Genomic DNA, 22,183 nt, shown 5'->3' with positions numbered 1-22,183 from the left:
AACAACAGAGGCTGCTGCGCACACCGCGTAATGATGCGCATGTGTACACACACACACACACACACACACACGCATAGACACATACAAACACACACAAACACATGCACACACCTCCATATAGTCAGTGTGCGAGCAGTAGTTTAAATTGACTAACAAGGTGACAGACCAATGGTGTGAAACTATTCAATTCAAAAGTCAACATTATACAGTATTTTGACAGACTGAACGGTAATGACAGCTCACATTATGAGCTGTCGCTACATTAGCCTAAACAAGATTAAATTAGCTTTCGTGAACATTGTGTGTGGAGCATTGCTACAACAGATGCCAGCTGTCGCAATTTGCTAACTAGCTATTTGTGCCTGCCTTCTTCTTTTTCTCTTTGAGTGTGACATCAGAAAAGAAAGCTTGTAGGGTTATTATGCTGCCCTTGTCAATCCCAGAAGAATCACATACCTACCTTCAGTACCTACAGTACTGTAGATAAATAAGTAACATGAGAATTTTCAGAATTTTGGCATCTACTTGGTACCGAAGTATCGGTTGTTGTGACATCCCTACAGAGACTATAATAGTGGGTAAAATCAATGATTCTCTGGGTTACCGTGTGAATATTCTACTGAACATACCCAATTTTTGTTTGCTTCAAGTCAATTCAAGTGATAGATTAACAGCGGAAACACATTTGACAAGAAGAAGTAATGGCTAAAATGTCACTGCATAATAATTCTAAATTTGCTTTGGCTATTTTAAAAGGTATAACGAATAGTTTTTTGGAAACAGGCTTATGCCCCTTTATTTTTAAGAGTGAGAGGAAAAGATCAATATCAGTTGTTTACCTATACGTAAGACTCTATAATTCTTTCTTTCCCTCTTTATCAAGCCTTCTCTCTCTCTCTCAAATAAAAAAAATTAATTCCTTTACACTTATATGTGATTTCATGGACCTGCAGCCTTGTTGCATTTGTGCCAAGTACTATACCATGCAAAATGCTAAAGTTCAGATGTTAAATAACCTAAACATATTAAAAATACACAAACCATGAATAATTACAAATACAACCAACTAAAAACAAAATTTGCCTTAAAGTGCCTGAGGTTTACCATTCAAGAGTTGCATAGCCACAGGGAATGTACGTCTTTTGTTGAGTTGTCTGAACTTCCTCCCTGAGGGCATCTCCTCAAAGAGGGTGCTGGGTGAGAATCATCTCTACCAAAATTCAAGGCTTTTTGGCGACGCTAAACTTTATAAATGGAGGAGAGTCATGGGAGGGAGTGGCCCATAATTTTAGATGCAGTCTTAACTATTCTCTCCAAAGCATTTGTTTCAGCATTGGTCAGATTACCAAACCAAACTGTAATAAAAAAAAGTTAGCACACTTTCTACAACAGATGTGTAAAACTGGACCAATGCTTTCCTTGAAGGGGCGAAATTCCTGAGCTTCCACAAAAAATACAACCTCTGATGAGCCAGCTCATCAGAGGTTATATTTTGTGAACGTTGCTTTCATCATTCAAGGTTTGCAGAGATTATAGTGCTGAAAAATGTAAACCTGTTCACATTTTTTACTGGTTTCCCAGCAATTTTAAGAGACAGTTTCCCACTCTCACCTCTCCTGAAATCTATGATCATCTCTTTATTTTTCCCTGTGCATGAGCTGAAGGGTATGATCACTGCACCAACTAATAAGATGTGGGTGACACATTGGACACCTCCCTTGTATGTGCCGATCATTCGATTTTGGTTCTAGCCCATCAGCAAAATTAAGTATTTTAACGGATTCATCACAGGTAGTACAATCATTTGTGTACAAGGAGTAAAGCAGTGGAGAAAGACAGCAGCTCATTGTCAATTTTAAGTGGCTTAGAAAGCATGTTATTAATTTTAACCACTTGCTTCCTTTCCTGCAAGAAGTCAAGAATCCAGACCCCTGTTGCTCTCAGCTTTTGAAAGAGTTTCTCTGGAATTAACTCTACTAATGACTGTAAACAACAAACAATATGCATACCTATCAGGAAGGAGACTCTAGATGTTGTAGATGTGGTAGAGACATAGGGACACTGCATCATCCACTAATCTTCCCACTATACACAAATTGATTTTGATCAAGGTAAATACAAGACAGAAATCTCTGAACCAGCTGTTCAAAAATCTTCATAATAACTGAGGTAAAGGGAAATGGTCTGTAATCATTTGAATAAGTAATATTAGCTTTTTTTAGGTACAGGCACCACAGTTGCATACTTCAAACAGGTAACATGTAATTGATTCATTAAAAATTGAGATTAAAATATGTGCTTACTGGCCTGGACAGTGTTTGTGGGTTGCTGAAGGCCCTGCTTCTCTCCTTAGTTTAAAATGTTCCTGTCTGACCTCATGTTCCTATTAGTGGATGTCACCAAACAACCATTCACAGTAAACCTACAATAAAGTTAATTTAATTTATATGGTAAATTCAAATTATGCTACAACATATCTCTTTTTTTCTTAAAATCTTTAATCTATACTACTAAGCATTTTGCCCTCCAACGTCTCTTATTGCCTTTTTGCTTGTTGGACTGCTCTTTCTAATTCATACAGTATTTGGCAGCTTTCTACACCACTTTATCTCCCCTTTTAAAAGCAGCATCGTTATTTTCATATAATGTTTTAAGACCCTTGTTAAACCAAGGTTTGCTGTTACTATAGAAAGTCACAGGCTTAGATGAGATGCCAACATCTTCACAGTAACTAAAATAAGATGTCAGTGTATCTGCCAGTTCATCCAATAAAGAACATGAGTCTGAGAAAACATCCGAAAACAACAGTGCAAGCCATTCAGTCCTTTAACCTGTTAATTGTCACAAATTACCATGATCTCATTATGTTCCTTTGTGGTTGGGCAGTTTTAAGTCTCTGTCTCTGCACAACGCAGGTCAGGTAATGGTCTCAGTGACCAAGTGCTGCACAGGAAATTGTGTTGTAACCACCGGGAATATTACAATAGCACTGATCAAGAGTTTTATCCTCTCTTTTTGCTAGTTTTATCTGTGGTTTGTATGCAGGGGGCACTTTTTTCAGAACTTACCATTTTAGCCCATGAGACCTCATGGGGCAATGTAGTAAGGTCTGCATTTCAAACATAGGTTTTCAAGTTCCAGAGAGCAGGATTGTGACAGCTGGTAAATATCCAAGCACCAGCAGTCATTAATGTAAAAGCAGATGGTGACAGCCGAAAGCGCAGTCCGCTTGATGCACAGAGAAACCAGAACGCTCAATTGCTGCATACAGAATTCTGTCATTCAGCCACATTTCAGTTTAACACATCACAAGCATTCTCTGAAGTCCCAGTTCAACTGGCTAAGCACTGACAGTTCATCTCTCTTGTTTGGTAACAATCTCACGTTAGAGATGATGACACTTGGTATGGGAGGATGTATTTCCCTCCGCAGGCAGACCAGAACACTGGCTCTCTTGCCTTCGTATCTTGCCCAGATATCAAAATTATTCTGGCAAATACTTGGGCCACATATTTGTGTTTCTTCTGGATCAGTATATGCCTGGTTCCTCAGCCAGAGTCTGGCCCACATACAGCATGACTATCAGATGCTACTTCCGCATCTGATACAGTTCTGGTTCACACACAGATAACCTCGCTGGCTGTCAGCCAGCACTGGCAGATAACATTCAGGCTCAGTCCAGATGTGAAAGTATGTGGGCCAGACTCGGGCCAAGGACCCGGACTGAGTCTGATCTTGCAATACAATTCCCACTCATAGTGATTACAGCATTATTAAACTTTGTTATAGTTATGTTAGGTACTCTCAGTGCTTGGTTAAGGTTAAGGAAAGATCATGGTATTGGTTTAATATAGGAAAAGTCTTCAGTTACTTGAAGCGAAAGACACAAAATGTTTATTAATATTTAACTGAAACCACAATCATTCCCTAACCTTAAACAAAGGGCTTTTATTGCCTAAACCTAACCATAGATGGGACTCAGGATGGGAACACCGGACATACGTGTACCCTGACCACCTTCCTCTAATGCAGTACATAAATGTAGCACTTCATTCTCTTGAAAAAAATTTTGAACATAATCCAGGCAGTGATTACCTTTGTGTCCACAACTTAATTTGGAAAACAAATTAGTAATATATAAACATAATTTCTAGGGGATAGGTTTGGCTCTAGAGGTGTTAGTAGGCAAGATAACTGTCCCTGCTTCGAATCTTTATGCTAAGCTAAACCATGTCCTGTCTCCAGCTCTGTACTTAACGCACAGAAATGATACTGATATCAATCTTCTCATCTCACTCTCTGAAAGAAAGCGAACAAGTATATTTCCCAAAAAGTTGAACCGTTCCTGTAAGTATAAAATATCTCTCAACCATGGTCTCCCAGAAACTTCATACTTTACATTTTCCTCCATGTATGAGTCTGTGTTTTGGTACATTAGAGTAGGGCCAACTACATTTAATATCAAATGGTTGATATCATTGGTTTAGTTACCAAGGTAATGTGAGTGACAGGATGACGACATATGAGGCCAGTCACAAAGTTGCCTTGGTTGTGAAGATTCGCCTCCTCCTGTTCCCAATTTCTGTCCTCACTAATCCTTGTCAGGGACACTGGTTGAAGTTTGACTCTACCAGAGAGGGTGGTGGGTGAGCATATACCCTGTTTACCTAGAAAAGGCCCTTAGACATCTGCCCAACCTAACACTAGGATTGATGCCCAGAGCACTGTGCATTTGAAGTATCATGCATGAACCAGGATACTTACATAACAATGTTTCCAACAGACTTCCCATTTTTCTCATTGATGTGTTTTTGTTGATATCCAGAAAAAGCCTATTGCTGTTTACCTCATTAACCCATCTGATCTAAACACACCTGATTCATATCCTACCACATTTTATAAGTAGTTATGTGTGTGACAAAATTATTTACTATCATGTCAAAGTCTGTAAACCAATTTCTGCTATGTGTGCTGTTTACCAATATTAATAATACTGAAAAAAGATCTGATTACTATAAGTTGTTTGTAGATAATTCTGTGTGGGATTTAACAATGGTTGCTTTACACAGGGGGACCAAAGGCAAAGACATCAGCACTATCAAGTCACTGAGGGTTCTCCGAGTACTCAGGCCTCTCAAGACCATCAAACGTCTGCCAAAACTCAAGGTTCGGCTGCTTTGCTGATATTTGGTTTTTTTTTTTATTCATTTAGACAGGTAAAATTCATCTTCCTTACCCTGTCTGCGACACTTAACCGCAAGCCCATTGGTTCCTACTTTTAAAAAAATCTCTTTATGTAGTTTAATTTTCAAAAAAAAGCTCAGTGATTTCCTAAAACAGACACACATTTGGTGCTCTGGTGAGTATTTGGGGAAGCAGGATGGTGTTTGTTGGATTGAGTCAAAATAAACTACAGTGTTTGTGTTAATGATGGAACATGTCACCCAGTGTAAAAGTGTAGCTCACAGATGTGTTTTTAATAGTTTTTTGGACAACGATGGAGCTCAGTATATATAAGGAATAAGATATATGAGGCTTTGGATACACATACAATACTTAGTAGTAGGATTAATTATTAGCTGCATGACTTATTAATTACATGCTAATGCACCTCACTCTCCGAACCCACCGGGAATTGTCCCAGTATTTCCACTGGCTAGGTTGGGCCTGAACGTTTGTCCCACTGAGATAAATATAGACTCAGATTCGGATGAAGACTACCATTTTAAAGACAATTCTGGTTAAGAAAACAGCGTCCTGACAAACAGAGTTAATAGATAATAGTTTTCAGCTATGTTTAGAATATTTTTTCAACTTAATTCCCAAATGAAACGTGTGTGTATGTGTGTGTCCTCAGGCAGTGTTCGACTGTGTGGTCAACTCTTTGAAGAACGTGCTGAACATCCTCATCGTGTACATCCTCTTCATGTTCATCTTTGCCGTCATTGCAGTTCAGCTCTTCAAAGGAAAATTCTTCTACTGCACAGATGAGTCCAAGGGCCTGGAGAAGGACTGCAAGTTCGTTTAAAATCCCTAACTCCCTCATTTCTTATTTTAGCAATTTTTTAACTGTAAACTGTCAAACGTTGGTGTGATCAAAACCAGACCAGACCCTGTATCTGTCTCTCCCCACTCAGCTTTATTTATGCTTTTATGTCTTCCAGAGGACAGTTCTTGGACTACGACAAAGACGAGGTAGCTGCCATGCCCAGAGAGTGGAAAAAATATGAGTTCCATTATGACAATGTGCTGTGGGCCTTCCTGACCCTCTTTACTGTCTCCACTGGGGAGGGCTGGCCAATGTAAGTGCAGCTACCTTGACTCCCTCTTTCTATATATCCATCTATACCCATCTGTGATGGATTTGGCACCTGAAAAAACAGGATTCACTCGGGATTCATAAATGTAACTTAAATGATTCCTTTATTACACAGACAAAAACTTCTAAATACAGTAGGGGCTCTGGGAGCAAATCTAAAATATAAATAACATACTGTGTAGAACAAAAAGTATGAAATTATTTTTCAAAGCCCAAAATGTAACCATCTATATGTAACTGACAGGGATTTGCCTTTATTTTCCTTAGGGCTCAAATCGAAGGGTCGTGCCACATAACTTTAACCTCTTCAATCCCACTCGCCCAGCATTAGGCCAGTCTTTGCAAACTCCTTCTGTGCAGCCAAACACGGTTGAATCCAATAGAACTTCATTTTGAATTCTAGTGCAGATCCCTAAATTTTCAAAAATTCCAAATATGTGAGGCTGAATCTTGGAAAATGTGTCTAGAATTATGGACAAGACATGTAGAATATATCCATGTGATGTTATGATATAGCAATCGAAAAACCCATGGAAAGTTGGGTTTAAATATTTCACTCAGTGTAAACATCATATGTCTTCAGTTAAGTGCTGACAGAATACAGAATAAATAAATGATACTGTCAGAAAGTGTGAAATAAGATGATTTCTCCCAACACTGAAGCCACATTAATTGATTTTGGGCAGTGCAAAAAATTGTGCCTGGTGGTTTTGAAAAGTGCTGTACAAATAAACTTGTGTTTGTGTCCACCTAATCATGGATGTAAGTCAAATTTTCAATCCTATTTTAGATCTGTTTTCGTCTCCACCAACTCATGAGAAAAATATCAGAGCTTTTCATGTCAAGCAAAATAAAAAAAAAGTTAATTCTTGATCTTAGAAATAATAATTGGACAAAATAATTTAACTCAAAGTCCAGTTGCTAGATTGGTCTGGAGACCTGAGGGAAACTACAGTGTTTGTAATAACTATGAGTGACACCTTTCACATTACACATTACATTTCATCCGGTGTTAATATAAATGTATTGTTTTTGTGCAGCTTTAAGGTTGTTAAAGGGTAAATTAAAGGACCACGCCATTGATTTTACACATAACAATCAGTTTCATCATCAAAAGGAGTACTACTCAGCCTGTAAAAACATGTCTTCTCTGGCAATGGAGAAGTTTTTTCAAGTCTGAGAAAATAACTCTGGCGATGTTATCAAAATTTTATCAAACTGGGCTTGAGACTTTAAATTTATAACAGAAAGCCAGCAGTATGATCTCTGGGTGTTTGTAATAGTTTAAAGGATGCAGGCATTTATGGGGCAGGGAGGGTCTAAGGAAATATGCTATTGAGTTGCATTATGGGAAGTGAAGGATTCAGTGTTTTTAGAGTTGGTCCCATACTTCAGACAAAAAAGTAAGCATGTTTCGGCCTCTGTTGCATTGATTTTGACCATTCTCGTTTTTGTCTGTCTCTCAAAACTCCCCAATCTTTATTGAAGTGAGATACTTAATTGCTGGAGAACCCCTTTAAAGGAGGAAAGGTCCTAAGTTAAGATCAGTGTGTAATTGTGACAATTCAGATACAGACTCAACTAGATGGGCACTCAGAGAGTGCAGGCCTCCGCCAATGCCAGTGTCAAACAACATACACCAGACTACTGAAAAAGAAAAAAATTAAAATTTATACTAAATGATCTGAATGTAATATGTTCTTCCCTGGCCCATGCCCCATCCCTCGACCAAGTTCAGTGCAAATTGGTTCAGCACTTTTTGCGTAATCCTGCTGACAAAAAAACAAACAAGAAAGTAAATATTGTGCCAGGCAAAATGAAAGACCAGTGGTGAAACATCTCCTTGCCCATTCTGTTTTCTTTCAGATAACCAAAACATTGTATTATCACTATCTTATGGCTACCATTAACATTTTGTATAGGTACAGATGCACATCCTTTCAATGTTAGTGTTATACAGTGGAAGGAAGAAATTGTTTTGTTCATTTCCATGTTTTTCAGATATGTGCAGAAAGTGCCAGGAGATTGTTTTGTTTGCAGTTGCTGAAATATTGCTTCATGAAGCAGAATTTTTGGGGCCACATGAGGAGAGAATGGGGATGACAGGATTTCATGAACCTATGACCTGAAAATCAATTATATAATATTATATCTCATAATTTGAAGGCTTTTGTAGCCTACCATGGGTCTGCTGTTAAAACCACAGTATATAAACACTGTTAGTGAAAATAAGCCTTGAATTCTCTAATGCTGAATATTGATGTCATCTCTATTACACATTCACAAAAGACTTGTAATTGTATATTTCTGCTTTTAAGTAAACAAACTTTGTTTTGACCATATCCAGTTTAGCTCTTTTTGTGGCACTGGGTAAAAAGATTCCTTTTTTAAGATGTTTTGTTTTATTGCAAAAAGTAAGTATTGCCACATTTGAGCATGACATTTCAGTGTCTCACCTCCTGACTTTATGTTGTGCTTTACTCTCCTTGCAGTGTACTGAAGCACTCTGTGGATGCCACCTTTGAAGACCAGGGTCCCAGTCCAGGCTACCGGATAGAAATGTCCATCTTCTATGTGGTCTACTTTGTGGTCTTCCCTTTCTTCTTTGTCAACATCTTCGTCGCTCTGATCATCATTACCTTCCAGGAGCAGGGAGACAAGGCTTTGTCTGAGTGCAGCTTGGAAAAGAACGAGGTAAAGCATAGACATGACAAACAACTCTGAGCTTTACCTTATTTTGACTGCCAGTATCTTTTACAAAGCTGTCATCATTACCTCCGTTAACAGTTTTACTTCTCCTTTTTGTTTGCTGGACTTCAATTTCATCAATATTTATGAATGGACTTGCATGAAACATTTAAGGAAGGCTTGTCCTGTTGCTGAAGGACATTTTCTGGCAGGAGACACAGAAGACTGAGGAGCTAATTTCTTTGAGACACAACCAATGTGTTACTTTTTCCAAACAAATATTGTTCATTGATCATGTGATCACGGTGCTGTGATAATTACCCAAAGTGTGGCTACAGTTTGAATTAAAAAACGAAACTGTGCAGTATATTTTGTCTAAATTGGTCAGTTCTAGATGGCAACTGCTCACATTAGTGCAGATTTTGAATGATCAGTAGCAAGTGTATACCTCGTCCACTGAAGACTGAGAGCAGTTCCTTTCAAATAATGAAGACAATAAAGCAGAAGTGTGGTTTCTCTGTTACAGAGGGCTTGCATTGACTTTGCCATAAATGCCAAACCTCTGACACGCTACATGCCCAAGAACACACAGTCCTTCCAGTACAGGATGTGGAAGTTTGTGGTCTCAGCTCCGTTTGAATACTCCATCATGATCATGATTGCTCTCAACACTGTGGTACTCATGATGAAGGTAAGAACTTTAGAACAGGATATTAAGAATTCAATGCAGATTTGATATGGTCGGTTAAGCTTTTTCAGATGTTTTATGAAGTCAATCCTGGATTAGCTTAGGAAAAAAGTAGTTCGACACTTTGAGAAAAATCCCCTTCTCACCGAGAGTTAGATGTTCAGACTGATACCACTCTTAGGTCTGTACAGTAAATATGAAGCTACAGCCAACCCGTGTCTGTCCAGAGGTAACAAAATCTGCAAAGCATCACCTCTGAAGCTCAGTAATTAACAGGTTGGCATTTATTTAATCTGTAGAAAAGACAAATTGTAAACACAACAGTTTGTGGTTTTATTGGTGGTTATGTCGGCCAAGGTAAGCTAAACAGCTGCTTGCTGTAGCTTCATATTAAACAGACCGATTGTGAATGATATTGGTATTGATCTTCTCATGTAACATTCAGCGAGAAAGCGAGTAAGTGTATTTCCCAAATGTTGAACTGTTCCCTTAACAGTGTAACACCTACAAGCCAGACAGAAAAACTTGATCGGCAAACGTGTACCTTGAAACACTATTCACCTCTGTCTTTCAGTTCCATGGAGCTCCAGACTTCTATGAGGGAATGCTGAAGAACCTCAACATAGTCTTCACCACTCTCTTCTCTCTGGAGTGTATCCTCAAGATTATTGCTTTTGGTCCACTGGTGAATAAGATTTATAGAGCAAATCTAAAAGCCCTGAATTATGAATAACAACTACTGATTTTCAACTGCTGTTTCTCAGAACTACCTAAAGGACGCCTGGAACGTGTTTGACTTTGTGACAGTGTTGGGCAGCATCACTGACATCCTGGTTACTGAAATCAATGTAAGAGCACACTTCCCCACCCACTTCACCCTCACCTCAACAAGGCTGAATGCACTGTATCCATACAGCACTACTATCATGGTAATGAGTTGAGACAGGGACAGCCTGTATAGCAAGCTCTAAGCAAACAAGTGAACTACCCATATCAGTAAAGACAATCACATGGCAGTGATCCAGGGAGCTTGATATCTTTACACCAAGGAAGAGGGGGTGATTATGAGTGAGTCTTTTGGTAATAGGAAGGATTTATCATGGAGGGCTGATACAGTAGCTGAGGATGGACGACTTCTTTGAATCTACCTCCGACCGTAATCTTTAATATGTGGTTTACAGCGGAAAAATGCTCTGCTGTGTTTTCTGTTTCTTTTCAGACTGTTCAAACTGTTCAAACATAAACATGTGTACATTGTGAAGTAGCCTTTGACTGATTGACATGCGTGTATTTGTGTACCTGTATCAGTTTATGTTGTGCAATATGACTGTTGCTTTTCTATCACCTGTCCTGCCTCCCTCTTCCTCTCTGCTGTTGCTGTTGCTCTTGCTCTTACTCTGCCACTCTCTACCCCCCCCACTTTTTATCTATATATGTTTCTGTCTTTGTCTATCTCTCTCTCTCTCTCACTTTTCATTTTCATCTTGGTGATTGTCGTCACTGGTGTTGCCATGCGCTGGTCCCAAACATCACTAGACTACGGTGAGTGACATTCTGTTGCCATTCTCAGCTCTTAGCTTGCATAATTTTTTTTAATATATATATAAAATATATAAAATATTAGTCCATGGATTAAGTATTGCACTAAAGTTGGGGAACTTATGAGAGAGGCAATAATTTTCTCACCTTGTGGTGGTGGAAGTTGAAAAACATACACATACAGCCACAATAACCATCAAACCAGCACTCCTTTCCAAACTTTTTCTCTTTCATCCTTGCCAGCTGCTTGAATGACCTATGAATATCCAGAAAACCCTCTACCTACAGCATTTGAACAAATGGGTATTAAATTAATCTCCATTTAATGTCTTGTTATTTTATTTTCTGTAAAACAGGCAGCAGAATTCTAATAAATCATGAAGATGATTTATTTATGGATTCACTTTGAAAAGTCTCCCTCCTACTCCTGGTGGTCATTAGTTAAATAAAATAAGTTTTAAAATCCATCACTGATGGAGCCTGTGAGAGAAGAGAGAACAATCTTATTCTTTCATATCTTTACCTTTTCAATTCACAACTGTGTCATGGCTGCTTCTCATGCAGATTTCATATTTTGCACAACCATTGTGGCTCCTTCCTTTCATGCCCAAATGCCCAATATATATAAAAAACCGTTATTTAATATAACCCTATGTCTGAATGACAAAAAGCCATCACATTAACAGAAAGAGGAAGACAGAAATATTACAGATTTCCCTTTTATGAGTCAAGCTTTTTACTCTTCTGGGAAGTTTAGGGGATACCATAATCCAAGTTGATAGTGTCTTTTGTCAGACCCCTTACTGCATCAGAAACAGTCATTACTTTCAAACTGGCAACCCCAGGTTGTAACACAGGCTTTCTGTTCAACATTTGTAGCCTCCTTGCCTAAACTGAGATTACTCTGACATCATCAGGGCTACTTTCCTAGACTTGACAAAGCTCCTCCAGTGCCACCCATCTGTTTTCTCAAACTCAGTAGTACTAACCATGATGGTTAAAGTGATGTTGAGATATTGAATCAGTGGAGTGCTCCTTTATGGCCCAAAGCAGGAGATTGGTTTGTTTCTGGTGGGTCATCACAGCGTGTTTTAATGAGCTTAGCAGGCATGAGAATGTTCTTCTTCTGGGGTGCGTAATGTTTCACAGCAGGGACAGGCAATCCTGTTCAGTGATGGGACAACAGTCTACACATTTTCTTAACTGACTGATGCCTTTAGCACAGAGTGGATGAAACACTTGGTTCATGCTGTGTGTATGTGTCTGTGGTTACATGCATGGGAGCAGCAGAAGTACCTTATGTGTACTGTAGTTTCAATGCGTGGTAATCATGCACTGTCTGCTCTGTTTCAGATCAAATGATAGGTTCAAATTTTTTGATATAAAATTTCCTCTTGCTTCAACTGACAATATTTCCTCCTGAGCTAGGGGGGCAGTAACATCAAGCAGGAATTTTGTACAAAAAGACCATAATTCTGGATGAGCCCCATTTGATTTGTCAAACTCAGACTGCTGAAACCTTAACACCTCGGCCAAGGAGGTTATGTTTTCACCCATGTCTGGTTGTGGCTTGTTTGTTTATTTGAACACATAAAATTTTGGTACAGATCTGGTTAAAGGGGCAGATCCAGGAATTTTTTTTTAAATCACTTTCCTTAACATTGCGAGATCGGGTATTTTTCCACATATTCGTCAATACTTGGTCTTGGCAGAGGTATGTGTTCTACTGAGGGCCATCCTAATATTAGCTTTAGCTAGACATTAGAAATGCATTTTTACAAAGAAATGAGGATTTTTTTTCCCCCATCACTTATACTGAAATTGCTTTAAAAAACGATGTCTTTGCAGACAAAGGCATGTCAGTATTGTTTTAAGATAAACTTAACAAATTGTTCACCTAGTGCATGCCAATGTGTATGCACCCAGACATTTTAGCTGCAGATACAAGTACATCAATTTGGGTAAAACAGCAGTGTACTTTGTTGCATTCACACCCATGAGACATGATCCGGATTTTTATTAGCCACTGGAAACTTGTAGACTTTTGGCCTTGCACAGCATATGATTCATCATCCCTATTCTAGAAGAAAGAGTCAAGATGGATATGTTAAGAATGCCTCCCTTACGCCGTATCCCAAGTCCCAGATTACTGAAGAATCGCAGTCCTGATGTATAAATATGTCACTGAATTTACAAACACTGAAACAAATTTGAGATTAGTTCAATCAATTACTAAAAACATCAATAAATAATTGGATAAAGAATATGGAAATAATTAAAAGACTGAAACATTACCACTGAAATCTGTTTGTTTTTTTTCACTTTGTTATTAATGTGACCACATTCAGCTTAGTGATTGGATCTTTAATGCATCTTGAATGTATTTATACCTGGGCTTTGTATGTCTTTGCTCAAAGCATGCTTGCTAAGGGGGGGCAGCATGTCACCAGATGAGAATTTGTAACCAGCTGAAGTGACTTTTAAAATGATTAAACCCTGATGATGGTGTGTTTATCAATGTGTGATAAGGGTATTTGGTTGGTAAGTGCTTGATGTCCCATCTGTGTCTAACAGGACAGGCTGCTGAATCTGAGCTTCCTGAGGCTGTTCAGAGCTGCTCGGCTCATCAAGCTCCTGAGGCAGGGCTACACTATCCGCATTCTACTGTGGACCTTCGTCCAGTCCTTCAAGGTACTCACACACATTATCACATGCTCACTGATATGCGCACAGATACTGCATGTACAGTATATTAGCATCCACATCCACATGCAGACAGTCTAGTTTACTTTCACAAACTCACGGAACCACTCCCTGCACACACAAACTCAGGCATACTGGCTGGAATAATTCAGAGCAGATATTAATAATTAAATGTGTTTTGGTTCCATTGTCCCCTTTAGGCCCTGCCCTATGTTTGCCTGCTGATTGCTATGCTGTTCTTCATTTATGCCATCATTGGGATGCAGGTGCGTGATGCCGCTCTGCTATGGTCACAGAGGCCATGATATTCATACAGGGGTTCACCATTAAAATGTTGTGTCCTAATCATGAAAAATATGAATGCACCTTGCTGAAACAGTACAAATCCATTTCCCTCACTGTGTCTCTGCTGTAGGTGTTTGGCAACATTGAGCTGAACGAGGACACAGCTATAAATCACCACAATAACTTCCGCACATTCCTCCAGGCTCTCATGCTGCTGTTCAGGTATAAGAAGCTTTATTTTCTATATCTCATGAGCACAATAGATAGATTTGACTAAATAATGACTGTTCTCCTTAAAAAAAAGTCATCACTTGGACTCCCAGATGGGCAGACGGCCCAGCAGGTAATTAGCAACTGTACCAATACCGAAGCACTATTTAACTGCTATGGTGAAGTTGTGCCTCCTCTAGATTTGATGATATCATAGCTGCTATAGTAATTATAGGGAAAGACATAGACAAGGTAGAATAATGTGGTGTCAAGTAAGCATGGACAATGCCAGCTCTTTCCAAAACTAGAATTATTACACACATTATTATTCAAGAACAAGGACCCAGAGGGGAAACACTCTGGGCTTGAAGACAGAGTCAGACAATCCAACTTAACTGTAAGACTCTTCAAAACTGAGGGAGTGGAGGAGGAAGATACATGCCCATTCTTTATGAAACTAGAAACTGAATATTAGAGGCAGAAGTAGTGATGTGTAGGGGTGCTACCATAGGTCCTCACATCGTAGAGTCTATGGTCCTTAGCTACGGCAGCACAGATTTTAGTATTTAAAGGTAATGTCTCACATTCACAATTTTGCTTAAGTAAGAAAGTATTATCAATAAAAACTATTACACTGTAACATTAGTATATGTATAACTGGGTTAATATTATTCTTGTATTAATGTATAAGCAACATGTCAATGTTGGGCCTAGTCGAGGGTAGTTTTTTTTTTACAGTCTATCATATTTTACAAGATGTTCAAATGTTTTTTAGGTAAATTTTTTAATCTGATAACTAGTAAGTATAGCTGGCAAATAAAAGATGTGGGCTAAAAAGTACAATATTTTTTTCTGAATTGCAGCAGAGTAGAATTATAAAGCAGCATGAAATGGAAACAATCAAGTAAAGTACAAGTACCTGAAGTTGTTCCCGTGGGCTTTTTCCCAAAGTAAAATGCATATGTTGCATAGCCAAATGAAATGACTTTGGATCCAGGATATAGTCATCAGTACATTGAGTCCAATAATAATAATAAATATATACTATATATGTTTTTCAAAATGTCTGTAGTCTATATAAATGCTAGTCCTTTCATTCCTTAAATAGCCACTTTTTTTTTACCTGCGGTATTAAAACCAATGGACAGCACTTTCCATGCCTCTGTTATCTACTCTGATCCTATCTCATGTTTACGAGATCATATGAATTAGTTAAGAATTACAGATTTTGGTAATGTTCATACCACTTTCTCACATAGTCAGTGTTCAGCAAGCCTTCAGTTTGATCTGGCCTCAAGAGGACTGTTGCCTCACTGTAACAGGAAGCAGGAACAAGCTCTAGTAATACTCAGAAACATCGTACAACTGAGCACCGCTGATGACGGTGGGATTTTGCTCATCTCTCATGGAGATGGCTCAGTTGTCATGACATGGTCTAAGCATAAAACTTCAGTCACCTGACAACAGATGGTTGTGAATGAGGGGAGATCATCATCAACATCAACCTCTTGATCTTCGGGGGTATGTTTTTGTAACAGTTGGTCATGTATATATGCACTCAATGAATTCAAATGTTACTCATCGATACCATTTTGATGAACTGTTCTCTGGAATCCAAATGACAGAATATTTCACACAGTTTCATTAGTAAAGCACTAAGGCTGTGAAAACCTATTTTCTCAATCAGCCACAAGGTCCTACAGGGACACACACACTCTTCTGCCTTCTCTTTTTAAGTTTTAATTATTTCAAGAGAGATTTTCTGTATGTGTGTTTTTGTCTGTGCTCTTCAGACTGCTTTAAGGTGGGTGTGCTCTGTTGGAAGAAGGTGTTCTTTTGAGCACTAATCAGCATTTAGTAACTTTGAATCAAAATCTGATGGCAGTTGCTGGGCTGTTGCTTATATTGCCAGACTACTGTCAATCAAATGTGATCAAACTGCAACCACACAGTGCTGATGAAGCAGATTAGCTGAGTCTTAAACTGAGGGTTAAACTTTAAAAACATAATACATAAAGATGTTTTTTTAGAACGTTAACAATGATTGTTGCTTATTTTATTATGAATATGTAATGCTATAGAGGATTGTTTAAGATTTGAAATCAAGTTTTCAGGATCTTTAAAATATTGGTACAGTAGCATACGGTAAAACAAGGTCTGCCAACCAGGTCAATTTAGCTTCAAGCACACATTATCTGACTTTTTCTGCAAGAGGCATTAATTAAATATCACTCAGGTGTAAGGAAATTATCATTTCACTATCAACCTTGATATGAACTGCAGACCTGTAAAATGCTCTCTCTTCTGTGTTTCTCTGTCTGTCGATGTTTCCATGTGTATTAGGAGTGCAACAGGTGAGGCTTGGCATGAGATCATGTTATCATGTCTGAGTCACCGAGCCTGTGACGAGCGATCAGGGTCCCAGGGGAAGGAGTGCGGCAGTGATTTTGCCTACTTCTACTTTGTCTCCTTTATCTTCCTCTGCTCCTTCCTGGTCAGTACTGAAACACACCAGCACGTAGCCACTATAACTGCAAGCCTGTGATTTATTCTGTCAGGTCACATTTGCCTAGTTCTTGTTAATTTTACTTTTTGAAAACATGCATTTGAAAGAAGATGCTTTTTTTATACATCTCACTTCCAAGACAGGTGAGCTTTGCTACACATTGAGTTTCAAAAATCAATGTTATAAAGTTATAATGTTATATATTATTTCAAAGGCAGCTACATATGGCCTACATCATTGTGAAATTTTCCGGACTCAGTCAGGAAGATCCTAATGTGAAGCCTTTCATTCTGCTAATTCATAATTATTACAATGTTTGAAGTTCTAGTCATGCAAGTAAAGAGCACGGTCTAGCCCTGCTCTACATGAAAAGTGCCCTGAGATAACCTCTGATATGATTTGGCACTATATGAATAAAATTGAATTGAATTGAATTGAACAAGTAGCATATCTAAGTTCATCCAAATGTCCTCAAGAAATAAGTGGTGCTAGAGGTGTGGAGACATAGTCATTACTTGCAGGGCTAATTAATAAACTACTATTAACTAGCTAGCCAGCTAACCAATAACAAGTTAGCCAGCCAGTCACATGCTAGCACCAGTCAGTCACAACAGCTCTTAAAGCTAGCTAGCTCACTTAGCCAGCTGGGAGAGCAACTTGGCTTGCTAAAGTTTCATCACTAGTTTAATCACTTTATTCAAGTGGCGTCAGCTCATCATGCCAGCGCTGTTGAGATGAATTGATTTCACTCCAAAATTACAAAAGTACTGTTTTAAATGTTAATGCGACCAGCCCAGAACACAGGTGTAAACTCAACATAATGTCTGTGTTGTAGATGCTGAACCTGTTTGTGGCTGTCATCATGGATAACTTTGAGTACCTAACAAGAGATTCCTCCATCCTGGGACCTCATCACCTCGATGAGTTCATCCGGGTTTGGGCCGAGTACGACCCAGCTGCGTGGTATGTTCAAACCTCCCTCTGGGCCCCAGAAAATATCATACAAAGAAATGTGGAGGAAATAGACACTCTAACCTTACTCTTCTCTTTCCCGTTTGTGACTAAGGTGACTTAATGAGGCTTCATACACAGGCCTCATTCCTGTACCTTGTTCTATGCAGTCAGCCCACTGATGATCATTGTTTTACTTTAAGCTGTGCTGAACGTTTGTTTATTTATGTGCTTGTTCTTTTCCACAGTGGACGGATTTCCTATAAGGATATGTACAATTTGTTACGTGTTATCTCACCCCCCCTTGGCTTAGGAAAGAACTGCCCTAATAGGGTAGCATACAAGGTTTGCAAATACTAGACATTTCCGTCACTAGGGTGCTTTGTGTACCTCTATACCAAGAAACTTTTAACTGAATGGCTGTGCACCAATGAAATCGCCTTTAGTCTAGCACTTGCCCCTCCAAACTGACTGGCTTTGGTTGATGATGCCAGAGTGGAAACAAAGCTTTCAAAGCCACGGCATTGTCCCAACATGCCGCCTGCCATGCCTACTTTCTCCTGTTTATAATGTTTAGATGGCAGACATAACTTACTTACCATTGTTATCAGATTCTAAAGTTTTTTTTTTTAAAGTATTGAAAGAAAAAGTCTTGAAAAGTCTTCAAGACTTTAAAAGAAAAAGCACCCTCAAAAGTTATGAAAGAAATGTGTACACTACATTCAGATCTTTAAAACACCTGAATAAGATCAAAAGTCTCATGGAGAATATGATTTTATTTTATTTTTAATGAAGACGTATGCTAGAGGAAAGTCAGGCTATGAGTGAAAGCCCCAAACCAGAGCTTGGGCTGGAATTGAAACCTTTGTTTCTGTGTACCCTGGTTGACATACCAGTGGGATGTTTGCAAGCATGCCGAGTCAAACATCCCCGTTACAATGCTGTCATTTCTCTTCCCTCCCATCAGCATCCTGTGTGTTGGGTAAACCCATCGTCCTTTCTTCTCTTCCCTCCTCCCCTTTCCCACCAAACTCACTCATTACCATCCCATGTTTCTCTCAGGGATCCTGAGCTCCACAGCGATGCATCACCGTGCCCCAACAGTGGCCGAGGATGGCATCCACTTTACATCTCACTTTAGGAAATCTATTAACAACAGATTTCTGTTTTTCCATTATTCTCTTGTTTTGTTGATTTCTTCCCTTTGTTGTTCTCCTCCTTCTCTAACTCCCCATCCTTCTCTATTTGCGTTTTGTTTATTTTTGATTTCTTTCCCTGTGAAGTGGCCGTATCAAGTACCTCGATATGTATCAGATGCTGCTCCACATGTCCCCACCCTTAGGTTTGGGAAAGAAATGTCCGCCAAGAGTCGCCTACAAGGTAGACCCTCTTCTTCCTCTAACTTCTTCCCTGTGATCCACATTTTTCTTGCACTGGCGTGAACTTAAGCCAGTGTCTGTGCTCTGCAGTGGTCCCTCGTTTCTTCACTTTATTTTTGCTAGTGCTCAGATATTTTTAGTGTAAGCCCCTTCTCCATCTTTACTGTCTTTACTGTTTCTTTGAGCATAGCTGCTTGTGTAGGATAATCCCCATCACTAATGATAATAACATAGAGCTTAAATAAAAAGACTTTAAGACATGTTAATTAAGATATATTATGTTTATGGAGGAAACTTGGTCCTATGTCACTATTTCCTTTGAAGGGTATGCCTGAGTTGGGGTTTTATTTTGTGGAGCAGTGTGTGTCCGTGCGTTTGTGTGTGTGTGCGTGCGGGTGGGTGTGTGTGTATGTAGCTTCTGTTGCTTTTCTGTGGAAGAAATTCTTTCTATGTATGCTTTTCACTTTGTGGTTCTGTCTTTGCTACCTTTTCCCTCTCATTCTTTCTCACATTTCATCTCAGTCTATCCACTGTCAGAAATGTTTGTGTGTGCGTGTGTGTGTGCTAATGTGTGTGTTTGTCTGTGTGTTAAAATGTTATGATGCAGAGCATTGAGAAAAGTATGTCACTGTGATTTTAATTATTTTTATTTATTTATTTTTTACTGAATATTGATTGATAGAATCGTGAAATACAATCCATTTCTACCTGATATTAATATGTGATTGGTATGTGGATAACTTATCTGAATCAGGAAAAACACATGTTAATGCAGGTGATCAATGGTGATCATCATCATTAACATGTAGCAGTGGTCATATTGTGATCAGATCAGATTGACTAGTAGGGTAGCAGGCTTCCTTACTGACTATGATTAGCTCCTTACAGTACAAGTATCATTAGCCTAGTTAGCAAGGCTACATATAGATGCCTTCCATGCAATTATTATGCATATACCAGTTTTAATCCAATTAAAGCTCACTGGGTGCATATGCCAAAAATGTTTTCCAGGCTTCCTCTGGCTTCCACTTTTTTGAGGCCATAGCGTGTGACCATTAGAATGGCAAGTCAAATGATTTACTGATAAAGCTCTTTGTGACTTTTTAATTTTTGTGGACCTACTACCTGATTAAATTCTGATATTACAAAGACTCATTTGTTTGTGATGTTCAGAAAAATGTGTTCATCATCTTACAACCTTTCCTTTTGTAACAAGTGTATATGGAACTTAGTCTTTCAGGGCCAGATGATCAGATGTCATTATGTGATACCAGGTTGAGGTTGTATTGAGTCCATGTTGAAAGAATGTTGCATATCCACAATTTTTCAATTAGGCTGTAAAAATGTTTACAAATAATGAAATTAAGTATATTAAGTAAAATTTATGTTATCGTTCACCCTGAATTTTTAGAAAACTATTTGTATTTTTGAAATTTCTAGCTGCCAGTATTGCTGTCTCTCTAATTGGCTATGCAGCTTGTGGTTGTGTATGTATGTTTGGGTGAATGTGTGACCATATGAAAATTAACATGGTTGTACATCTATGTATTTGAGTGTGTGTGTGTGTGTGTGTGTGTGTGTGTGTGTGTGTGTGTGTGTGTGTGTGTGTGTGTGTGTGTGTGTGTGTGTGTGTGTGTGTGTGTGTGTGTGTGTGTGTGTGTGTGTGTGTGTGTGTTTGCCCCTCAACTCATCCCCGTCTCATTCTGGCTCTGGTCTTTCTTACTATCTGCACTGCCACTGAGAGCTCATATATATGAATGCTTTTTGTGTTAAGGGGAGCTCAACTCTTTCAGCAACAATCCCATATCATTCTGTATGCATCTAGAGGTGCCATTAGTCTTATATGAACCAAGTCTTCCTGCTAAGGCCACCCAAGCTTGGTGGAATGGACACATTTTATTGCTAGCTGCCATTATATGTGTAGAGCATACTCAACTTCCTCAACTCCAAGTTGATGATTGTTAGGATGGCAACCACAGAGTCGAGCTCCTGCGACTGCCGAGGCACCTTCATGGTTATGCGTTACATGCCTTCTCTCACCTTTTTTTCGGTCAATGTCAGTCTTGCACCAGTGCACTTTGACTTGCAGCGTAGTGCATACTGTAGCGAACAGCAGTGAATGTGAATGTCTAGTTTGTCTCCTCTGTACGTACTTGTAGAGAAGGCTTTTTGTGGGCTGAACTTAGTCACAGTAACATTTTATCGATATGGCCAAACTTAAAACATTAAACAAAATTGAGCAAAGCACCTTTATGTTAAGAGAATGAATCCATGGAGGGCATTTGATCACAGCAGCACACAGATTGATTTCTCTGGGTGGATTGTATCTTCTGATTGGGCTGTTTGTTATTACTTCGTGATCTAATATCTATCCATCATCACTCATCTCCTCTTCTCAGCGTCTCGTCAAAATGAACATGCCCATCGCTGATGACAACACCGTCCACTTCACCTCCACTCTGATGGCCCTGATTCGCACTGCCCTGGAGATCAAACTTGCCTCAGGTCAGAGAAACACAACACATGATTACAATAGAAGACAATATAAAGGACTAGAATAGACTAATGTAAAGGCTTCTCTCTGGTTTCCCATCTCAAAAATTGAAGTAATTGTAGGTGAGCTGAATGCTTGAAGCAATGGGGAGCCAATAAAGGGATACTAAAATTGGGGTAACGTGTTCTCTTCGCATTTCAAACCAATGGAAAATGGCTCAGATGCTTTACTATTGTGTACTACAGTGAAAAGTTTAATTTCCTTCTACTTCTATTGTCCAATAAACTGACTTAAATAAATATGATGTGCATATGATACTGGTTGAATATTTAGTGGGTCACCATTTTAACTACTTTACCAAATAAAGCCAGTTTTTTGCAATGCACCTCAAATACTCCCAAATAACTGATAAAGTAGAAGC

The 22,183-nt window shown here is 38.9% G+C and overlaps 1 protein-coding gene across 1 annotated transcript in view; it reads left to right on the top strand.

The window, feature by feature from the left end:
- Positions 1 to 22,183, top strand: part of cacna1ba (calcium channel, voltage-dependent, N type, alpha 1B subunit, a) — a 162,903-nt gene that overhangs the window by 117,798 nt on the left and 22,922 nt on the right. Inside the window, exons 28-42 of the mRNA XM_040155330.1 lie at positions 5,070 to 5,166; positions 5,858 to 6,018; positions 6,165 to 6,302; positions 8,812 to 9,013; positions 9,534 to 9,698; positions 10,270 to 10,380; positions 10,460 to 10,543; positions 11,232 to 11,237; positions 13,809 to 13,925; positions 14,138 to 14,203; positions 14,353 to 14,444; positions 16,776 to 16,926; positions 17,774 to 17,901; positions 19,173 to 19,269; positions 21,668 to 21,773. Coding sequence (XP_040011264.1) covers positions 5,070 to 5,166; positions 5,858 to 6,018; positions 6,165 to 6,302; positions 8,812 to 9,013; positions 9,534 to 9,698; positions 10,270 to 10,380; positions 10,460 to 10,543; positions 11,232 to 11,237; positions 13,809 to 13,925; positions 14,138 to 14,203; positions 14,353 to 14,444; positions 16,776 to 16,926; positions 17,774 to 17,901; positions 19,173 to 19,269; positions 21,668 to 21,773 — 1,721 coding nt within the window. The remainder of the gene's footprint in view (positions 1 to 5,069; positions 5,167 to 5,857; positions 6,019 to 6,164; positions 6,303 to 8,811; positions 9,014 to 9,533; positions 9,699 to 10,269; positions 10,381 to 10,459; positions 10,544 to 11,231; positions 11,238 to 13,808; positions 13,926 to 14,137; positions 14,204 to 14,352; positions 14,445 to 16,775; positions 16,927 to 17,773; positions 17,902 to 19,172; positions 19,270 to 21,667; positions 21,774 to 22,183) is intronic.

Source organism: Xiphias gladius, chromosome 19 (genome assembly GCF_016859285.1).
Source record: "Xiphias gladius isolate SHS-SW01 ecotype Sanya breed wild chromosome 19, ASM1685928v1, whole genome shotgun sequence".
Lineage (NCBI taxonomy): Eukaryota > Metazoa > Chordata > Actinopteri > Istiophoriformes > Xiphiidae > Xiphias > Xiphias gladius.
This window is presented reverse-complemented; position numbering and strand designations above follow the sequence as displayed.